Genomic DNA, 9,544 nt, shown 5'->3' on the forward strand with positions numbered 1-9,544 from the left:
GGTTCAGTTGGCGGCACAACAACATCTGCCGACCGTCTCTTGTTTCTCTTCCTTCCCCTTTTTCTTTTTGCAGTTACGGAAGTCAGGGACTCTATCGGCACACCCAGGAGGTCCTCCTCCTCTCCCACAAGCTGCACTTTAACTGGTGAGCAACCACCATTGCTCACCTTTCTCTTTCTTTTCATTGAAGCCAACGCCTCGATGACTTCCTCCGTTTCTCCCTGCAATGGGAGAGTGGAGAGCATCTTCCCTTTTCCCTGCTCCAGAACCTAACCACGCCCCGTGGCCTGACTACAGGCACGAGTGACACTTGGTGGTGGGGTGACCCTCAAGTATCAAAGGTTACCTTGAGCCACCCATTTTCAAAAAGTCGGGGAAAGTCATTTCACCCGCGGCCACTGGGGTCCATAGGCTCAAAGTCACCTTTGCACCCTCCCATTCGACCGCAGGTTTTATCTCTATATTTAAGAGCCTAGGCCCACTATCCCCCAGGCCACGTCGGATGGCATCTGCAATCCACTTCACTTTGGTGCCCGGGAGCAGACCACATACCCAGGCCCTTATCACCTTCTTTCCACGATATGTGGGAAGAAACAAAATCTCCTCCCATTTCAGGGGCTGGCCTGCTACAGTGCAAGCTTCCTCAGGGGTGTCAAGAAGCAGCCACACCGTGGCGTATTTGACACCCCTGGTTACATAATAATTTTTGGCTGGCAAACATTTTGCCAGCTCTTTATTAATAATACCCTTGTCGAAGAGGGTGATGGTGTTACGCGACCTAGAATAGGTGCGTAGTACCACCGTCCTCCTCTCAAGGTTTTTAATCCATTGCTTAGGTGGGACAATCTCCCACTCTAAGGCACTTTTTATATTTGCCATGTTAAAAAGAAGAAAGAAAGTCCAAATAAATTAACGAGAAGTCCAAAAAGAAATAAACAAGTCAGTCCAAAAAATGAATAAAAAATAAAATTCAAAAGCAACGCAAAAGCAGTTCCAAAAAGAAAGAAAAACGGCCTTATGCTGATGTTGTTCTTTTTTCTTCAGTTCAATATTGGACAGAGCCAACACACTCACATCCACCTCGGTTCTCTGTAAGAAGCAACAGCAACGCACATGTGCGGGTAAGCAAGCTACTTACCACACAGCCACTCCTAAGCCTATATATATATATATATGCAGATATCGAATAGTGAGAATGGGGGCTGAACACTTCATTGATACATCAATATTCTTTATTTGTGATTTAATGAGTCTACCATTGGTTTCATGCTGATAAATTCTTACCAATCATCAAGCCTGTCACATTGGACATTGGTAACTTGTCTCCATGGAATATATATATATGATGTAAAGTTTTGATTATTGAATTATATCCTCTTCCGAGGAGGCTAGATCAATCACTTGATGGCAGTTGGTATCAACACCAAATGGGAAAAGGGAGACACATGCAAAAGTTAAGTATTCTCCAAAATTTACATGCAATTAAAGAAAAGACAGTCTGATTGTCTGAAGACAAGGGAATAGCTGTAGGTACATTTTTCTTACTCAATAGGTGTCATCAGCACAGCAATTGTCCTGCCTTAGTTCAGCAAACAAGGCATATAGACATATGCAAAGAAGAAAGAGGAAGTGAGAACACATTTATGGCCAAGATAATTTGCAATACAGTGGCAAGAAGCATGTATTTGAACAATAAAAATGAATAGGGGTATGTTAAATAAGAGAGAAGATAAATTCTTGATGTACTGAAATTATCGCCAATTCTAGAGAGTAGATAAACTAATTGCTTTGAAGTATCTGGTATCAACTCCAGATGAGAAGGGTAGACAATTGCAAAAGTCAAGCATTCTCTAAAATTTGCATACCATTAAGGAAAAGACAGCCAGAGTTAGTAATTAATCAGTTTATCAAAAATTTTGAATGATTTGTAATTTTCAAACTTTAGAGATTAGGAATCTGGGAAAAAAAATTCAAAATATTTTGCCTCATTTCCATAATTTTTGCATTTTAGACTTCTTTTTTCAAAAATAAATACAGTAACAAAAAGGGTTAATACCTACAACTTTAATTTGGGTAATAGTTAAGAATTTTCTGTAAAAAAAGAAAGTGGTGAGAGGGGGATTCAAAATGAACCTTGCTTCAAAGCTAAATTTGTGAAAAAATTTATTTTGCTTAATTGTAATCTCCAATGTTTAGTATGAGGGTGGAGGAGACCAAAATCTTAATAACCTCCATCAGTTTTCTCAAACTTCTGTTCAAGTTCGTCATGTTTATATTCAACATAGCTGTTTGTTTGCAAGTGATGGTACCGTTACTTGTCCTTTGTCTACGATTATAAGTGGTTCACCTTTATACGTAGTAACGCAGTTGTTGTTAGGTTTCATATGAGGTTTGACGAAGTCCCAAATTTTGTTTTTTTAATTGATGAGGCATTCCAGTTCACCAGGTTACTTAGCACACATGACACAGTCTCCCGGAACACTACCTTGCGGTGGTTTCAACAGTTCCACTTTGTCTCTCCCGTTGGCTTCAAGAATCATTCCTTCAGATAAGATACCACGCAGCTTAGCAGGTTTCAGGTTACATAGGAAAACACCCATGCGACCCTCAATTTCGAACAATGCAAGGGAACCGACCAAACTGGATAACATGTTTCGTGGTTTCTCCTCTCCCATATCAGTTGAAAATGATGATGATGACGATGATATATATATATATATACACACACTGTGCTTGAGGAAACCTATTGAGTCAAGTACATCAACATCAAAAAATCAAATGGAAATTGTAGTTGTGATACCTGTGCCGGTGGCATGTAAAATGCACCATCTGAATGTGGCCGATGCCAGTGCCGCCTTGACTGGCTTCCGTGCTGGTGGCACATAAAAAGCACCCACTACACTCACGGAGTGGTTGGCGTCAGGAAGGGCATCCAACTGTAGAAACACTGCCAGATCAGACTGGAGCCTGGTGCAGCCTCCTGGCTTCCCATGCTGCATGGAAAACGGACGTTAAACGACGATGATGATTGTGTCAGCATCAGGGTGCTTTTTAGCAGATTTGACAAATCCTACCCGAATATTTAACTTTGATAAGTCCACATCGGAGATCTTGTTGTTGGTGTTAATAGGAACAACAGGCTTAGGAGCAGCTTTCACATTTTTAACTTCGATTTCTTTCGTTGGTGAAACTCTCTGGTCTGAAGATTTTTGATCTAAATTTCTTTTGTTCAGAAGAGGTATCTGCTTTATCCCATTACCGATTTCAGCGAGCAGTAACTTCTTTTTGTACTCATCCACCTCTCTTTTTAATCGTTCATTTTCCCGACAAATTCGTTTTTCTTCTTTGTTCATATTTTTCATTGCTGTATGTTTCACTTCTAACTGCTGTTTTAAATTAGTTAGTATTTCCTCGGCATGTTGTGCTGTCATCGTTTTGGTAAAAAATGTTATTGCTTAGAAGATAAACGTGTTAAAAAATTAAAAACAATTGAATGTTGTTATTCCGGGTGTGAAGTAATACACTGAAATAGTTAACTATTTTACTGCCGAAAATGAAGTTGCATAGATGCTCTCATTGTCTATCCAAGTTGTTGTTTAGCCCCAATTTTAATTCTGACAGAGCAGACTTATCCTCAGAAATGTTACAGCCATGACCATCACATTTTTTTACTTCAGGTATATCTAGAAGATTTAGTTACTATTTCTAGCAGGCCAAAATATCGTGACTCTAGTCTCAACATCAAATCTTGTCTGTACGCTAGAGAATTGAAACCACAAATCTAGTATGTTACCTATCTGTGATTGCCATTTTCCCAGACATCAGTAACTAAACCAGTCCAGCTCATACATGCACAAGTGGCACAATATGGACATTGAATAATCTGATCTTGCTCCAGCTCATTCTGAATGAAACACACACATCATCATTTAACGCCCGTTTTCCATGCTAGTATGGGTTGAAACTGCCCAACCCAAACCAGCATGAAAAACGGACGTTAAATGATGATGTATATGTGTATATTTGTTTTTCATTAGGCAGAAAACTGCAACCAGTGTCACTCTGTTTTGGCAGGGTTCTTACAGCTGGATGTCCTTCATAACATGTTACAGAGTGGACTTTGTAATTATATATATAATCAATTGTTATTAATCCAAACAAAGGAAGGAATAGAAGAAATGGAGTTGAAAATACACAGGGAATATATCAATTAAATTATAATTTAAAATAGAGGAATACACTTGACCGATTTGTATGTACTATAACTAAATAATCTATTTTCGTGTTCCAAACTACAAACATTTACATAAACGATACTGTTAAGATATTTTTAAATATAATTTATAGAATAAATACGATTAACGAAAATATGTTCAATCAAATGTACCAAGCGCGATGTCTTATTCGCAACATTCTGCATGTGTAAGAATGGACTTGTGAATGTATTTTCGCTAATCCTTTTACTTCTCTTTTACTTGTTTCAGTCATTTGACTGTGGCCATGCTAGAGCACCGCCTTTAGTCGAGCAAATCGACACCGGGACTTATTCTTTGTAAGCCCAGTACTTATTCTATCGGTCTCTTTTGCTGAACCGCTAAGTGACGGGGACGTAAACACACCAGCATCGGTTGTCAAGCAATGCTAGGGGGACAAACACAGACACACAAACACACACATATATACGAGGGACGTTCAATAAGTAATGCCTCTGACCCACTTGCAGTTGTTCGATTTTGCATGCGCAATTATTGATATCTCTATAGATTAAATGGCAAATTACAGCTCTGAGCTAATTGTGGTTTCTGATTTACAGGTGTTTGAACTGAGTCAAGTGTGAAATGGAGCCTGTTGAGTGTCGAGCAGTGATCCGGTTTTTGTATTTGAAAGGACGCACACCACAGGAGACTTTTGATGAAATGAAAGTAACTTATGGTGATGATGCCCCATCATATGACCTTGTAAAACGCTGGCATCGTGAATTCAAACATGGTCGGAACTCTGTGGAAACAGCTCCCAGATCTGGTCACCCCACTTCTGCCATTGATGAGGTATCTGTCCGTCAAGTTGAGGATGCCATTTTGGAAGATCGATGCATAACTATTCGCCAAATAGCCCACAAGGTCAAGATTAGTACCAGGTCTGTGAAAACTATCATTTATGACCATTTGCATATGCAAAAGGTGTCTGCCAGATGGATTCCCAGGTTGCTCACACCTTTCCAGAAGCAAGAACGCGTCGAGTGCTCGAGGATGAATTTGGAGATGTGCCAAGAAGATGAGTCAAAATTTTTCAAAAGACTGATTACACAGGATGAAACCTGGGTCCATCACTATGATTCAGAGACCAAAGCCCAGTCAATGCAGTGGAAGCACCGTGACTCACCTCCAAAGAAGGCAAGGGTGCAGCCCTCCGCTGGCAAGGTCATGCTCACAGTCTTCTGGGACCAGGACGGAGTAGTGATGACAGATTTCCTGGCAAAGGGTACCACAATTACAGGAGCCTATTATGCTTCACTTTTGAGGAAATTAAGAGAAGCTATCAAAATCAAGAGGTGGGGCAAGATCAGCAAAGTCATCCTCCTCCTGCAGGACAACGCTCTGGTCCACAACTCGCATCTCGCCAGATCAGAAGCACAGGCGTGCTGCTATGAACTCCCCCCCATGCTCCTGACCTTGCACCCTCTGATTTTCACCTTTTCCCAGCCATGAAGTTGTTTTTGAAAGGAAAGCATTTCACAGATGATGCAGCCTTGATTTCTAAAGTCACGTCGTGGTTGGAGGACCAAGCTGGGGGTCTTCTCCAGTGCTGCATCAAACGATGGGAGAAATGCGTAACTCTGGGTGGTTCCTATGTAGAAGAAGACTAATAACTGTGCCAAGTTTCGTTGCTCTACTGCTATGGGAAGTAGGTCAGGGGCATTACTTATTGAACGCCCCTCGTATATACATATATACGACAGGCTTCTTTCAGTTTCCATCTACCAAATCTACTCACAAGGCATTGGTCGGCCCGGGACTATAGCAGAAGACACTTGCCCAAGATGCCACGCAGTGGGACTGAACCCGGAACCATGTGGTTGGTTAGCAAGCTACTTACCACACAGCCACTCCTGCGCCTATATTGTTAAGATATTTTAAAATATAATTTATAGAATAAATACGATTAACGAAAATATGTTCAATCAAGTGTACCAAGCGCGATGTCTTATTCGCAACATTCTGCATGTGTAAGGATGGACAAATAAATTTGGCACTCGTGAATGTATTTTCGCTAATCCTTTTACTTCTGTTAAGTTTTACAATTTTATTTTAAAACGAAAGTCTATAATGGACCAAGGCATTCGATAACAGTATTTAAAGAAAGTGAGCGTCCCATGATAAGTGTAAATCGATGGAATGTGTATTGTATAGTACTGCCCGTTCACCTCTCGATTCTTACTACAGCTGTTTTATATTTTAAAACTACTGTATGAACAAACTAACAAAGGAGACTACGTTGCAACTAAGCTCGTTAGAAAAGCAGCTAATCTCCTTCGAACCATCCCCTGCATCTTAAAAGAGACATGTTGGATAATAGTGTCTGGGGTACATTATTGCTGAAAATAAAAGTGGATGGTCATGGCTGGAATGGCTTTGATCTGTCTGCAACAGAACAGCCAACTTCGGGTTAAACAATAATATTTGTACGAAAATACACATTTTTACAGACAATTCAATGATCGTAAGAAATATTTTAATGGGGTGGGGAAAATAAATTCCTTTATATCTTTCAAATGTATATTTAATTTGCTTTCATTTTTTGTTCACTGTCAATAATTACATGAAATATAACTATAGCAATTTACAGTTGACATATTTCTACACTTAGCCCTCAAGCAAAAATAAACACATAATTACCATAATAATTCCGTATTTATTAATACTTGTATGTTGATACTGAAAAGTTAGAGTGAGAAGAAAAAAAAAACAGTTTAAAAAAGTCATAAGGAAGGAAGGAGGGATGGAAAAGTAAAAAACTTTCAATCTGGTTTCACAAACATTTTCTCCTGCTGTAAAAGTTCTGATTAACAAATCTGACTGTCAGATACTGATGGTACTGTCACCTGTCCTTTGCCCTCGATTATAAGTGGTTCACCTTTATAGGTAGCAACGCAGCTGTTGTTGGTTTTTACGTCTGGTTTAACGAAGTCCCAAATTTTGTTTTTAGGAGTGATGACGCGTTCCGGTTCGCCGGGGTATTTGGCACACACGACACGGTCACCCGGAACACTTCCTGGTGGTGGTCTCAACAGTTCAACTTTGTCTCCGTTGTTGGCACCAAGAATCATTCCTTCAGATAAGACACCACGCAGCTTAGCAGGTTTCAGGTTACTTAAGAAAACACACAAATGGCCCTCAATATCCGACAACGGAACGGCACCAACGAGACCGGAAACTACAGTTCGTGGTTTCTCTTCTCCCATATCGACTTCTTCAACGTACATCTTGTCAGCATCAGGGTGCTTTTGTGCAGACTTAACAAATCCTACCCGGATATGTAATTTGGATACATCCACCTCAGAAGTCTTGTTGTCGGAATTAACGGGAGCAGCAGCCTTAGGGGTAGCAGGCTTAGGAGCAGCTTTCACTTTTTTAACTTCGAGTTCTTTCGTTGGTGAAACTCTCTGGTCTGTAGTAATTTGATCTAAATTCCTTTTGTTCGGAATAGGTATCTGTCTTATCCCATTACCGATTTCGGCGAGCATTAACTTCTTTTTGTAGTCACCCACCTCGATTTTCAGTCGTTCATTTTCCCGACGGATTCGTTCTTCTTCTTTTTTCACAATATTTTTCATTGCTACACGTTTCACGTCTTCTAGTTGGTGTTTCAACTTAGCCAGGATTTCTTCGGCAAGAGTGGCCCGTTGACTTAGGTGCCGGATCGCAGATTCAGATGTCATCCTTCTGATTTTTTACCTTTTATATACTTTTTCAGATCTTTGTTGTAGAATAGATCGCACGTTGCATCAGACAACAGATTAATTATCGTTATACTTTCATATCTCTTTTACAAGAAAGCTTCCTGGGTTAAAATTTAGAGTTAACTCCCCTGATATGAAATTATCTCATCTCAGATTTGTCCTTTCATTATCCCTCTATCAAAGAAGTCGTTCTTATGTTCTTACAAACAAAATGCTTGGGGGCATTCATTCCGGTTTTACGTTCTGAGTTCAAGTGCCACCGAGGTCGACTTTACCTTTCATCCTCTTGAGATCGTTAAAATAAGTACTAGTCGAGCACTAGGATCGTATGTGATCGACTGGCCCACTCCCCCAGAATTACAAGCCTTGTTCCTATAGCTGAAAAGATTATTCCGGGACCGGTAAAATAAGTTTCCAGTGAAGTACCGGTGTCGATGTATTTGACTGTTGTCGCTTTCAAAATTTTCGGCCTTTTACTGAGATAAGAAATCAATTTCTGTTTCAATTCTCGTTGCAGTCTTTGGGGCGATGTTTCGTTTTATAATCCAGAAAGTGAAGTGAAGCTACCGAAATTAGCATGTATTCTTTGAAATGTAATAAAGTGATGCAAGCCTAACGTTACAAAATGATAACTGTGAATTTTGTTTTGGTGGTGGTGGTGTTGGGGAGATGTTTTTGGTTTATTCTAGTATATCTTTTAACTTTTACCTACATCAGTCATTGGACTGTGGGGCCATGTTGAGGTACTGCCTTAAAGGGTTTAGTCGAACAAATACACTCTCTTTGTAATTGTTTTTTTTTTTTTATAAGTTTGGTAATTGTTCTATCACTGCTTTTGGCAAACTACTAAGCTACGGGGCTGTAGATAAAACACTGCTTGTCAAGCAGTGGTGGGAGCATACACATACACAAAAACACAGATGTGTGTGTGTGTGTGTACTGTTTCGTCATTGAAGGGATCAGGAAACAAAATACTCCATCTAGTACATTGCTGTATTCATCATGCACGTATGTTTTCAATGCGTTGCAGGCGTACGATACATAACGACGACGTTTACAAGACGCACAAATATCATCTCTTATCGTTTACTTGTTTCAGTCATTGGACTGCGGCCATTCTGGGGCATCACCTTGAAGGGTTTAGTCGGACAAATGGATCCCAGTACTTCTTTTTTAAGTCGACCACTTGCTCTATCGGTCTCTCTTTGCCGAACTTCTAGGTTACGGGGACGTAAGCAAACCAATACCAGCTGTTAAGTGATTGTGGGGGACAAACACACACACACACACATCCATGTCCTCAAGTCAAGAGATTTACGATGCCGCGGCTCAACGATGCTCTGGCATCCAGTGGGTTTAAGGACCGCATCTCTTGTATGAGAGACCTGGCATTCGCAAAAGGAAGTCCCACCGTTACGTTGTTTGGTTTACCCCACCCTTCTCTTCCCCTATGTGAGAAGAATATTCCTTAGATTGGTGGACAAACATTTCACTCAGTCACACAAATACAGACGTTTGTTTATTCGCCACAACCTAAGGTTATCCTTCAGTTGCGCGCTCAACGTTAAGAAAATTTTAGTGAGC

General features: G+C 40.3%; 2 protein-coding genes across 3 annotated transcripts; both read right to left on the reverse strand.

Moving 5' to 3' along the window:
* Nucleotides 1-2,125: 2,125 nt before the first annotated feature.
* LOC115216205 (aminoacyl tRNA synthase complex-interacting multifunctional protein 1-like) lies at nt 2,126-4,204 on the reverse strand. 2 transcript variants are annotated; one of them, XM_036506639.1, is made up of 3 exons: nt 3,030-4,201; nt 2,752-2,761; nt 2,127-2,686 (listed from the first exon to the last, which is right to left on the reverse strand). In XM_036506639.1, the coding sequence occupies exons 1-3, from the start codon at nt 3,429-3,431 to the stop codon at nt 2,448-2,450; spliced, it is 651 nt and encodes a 216-aa protein (XP_036362532.1). In that variant the 5' UTR covers nt 3,432-4,201; the 3' UTR covers nt 2,127-2,447. The 2 variants fall into 2 exon arrangements, with proteins under 2 accessions (XP_036362533.1, XP_036362532.1); XM_036506640.1 differs by lacking the exon at nt 2,752-2,761 and having other exon boundaries at nt 2,126-2,683; nt 3,020-4,204.
* Nucleotides 4,205-6,892: 2,688 nt separating this feature from the next.
* LOC115216784 (aminoacyl tRNA synthase complex-interacting multifunctional protein 1-like) lies at nt 6,893-8,053 on the reverse strand. The gene has a single exon (XM_029786355.2). It carries the CDS (start codon nt 7,937-7,939, stop codon nt 7,064-7,066), a length of 876 nt encoding a protein of 291 aa, XP_029642215.1. The 5' UTR covers nt 7,940-8,053; the 3' UTR covers nt 6,893-7,063.
* Nucleotides 8,054-9,544: the final 1,491 nt, after the last annotated feature.

The sequence above is a fragment of the Octopus sinensis genome, linkage group LG10 (assembly GCF_006345805.1).
Source record: "Octopus sinensis linkage group LG10, ASM634580v1, whole genome shotgun sequence".
NCBI lineage: Eukaryota > Metazoa > Mollusca > Cephalopoda > Octopoda > Octopodidae > Octopus > Octopus sinensis.

Coding starts and splice junctions, on each gene's coding strand:
- LOC115216205 (XM_036506639.1), bottom strand. CDS start 3,431: ATGACAGCACAACATGCCGAGGAAATACTAACTAATTTAAAACAGCAG.
- LOC115216784 (XM_029786355.2), bottom strand. CDS start 7,939: ATGACATCTGAATCTGCGATCCGGCACCTAAGTCAACGGGCCACTCTT.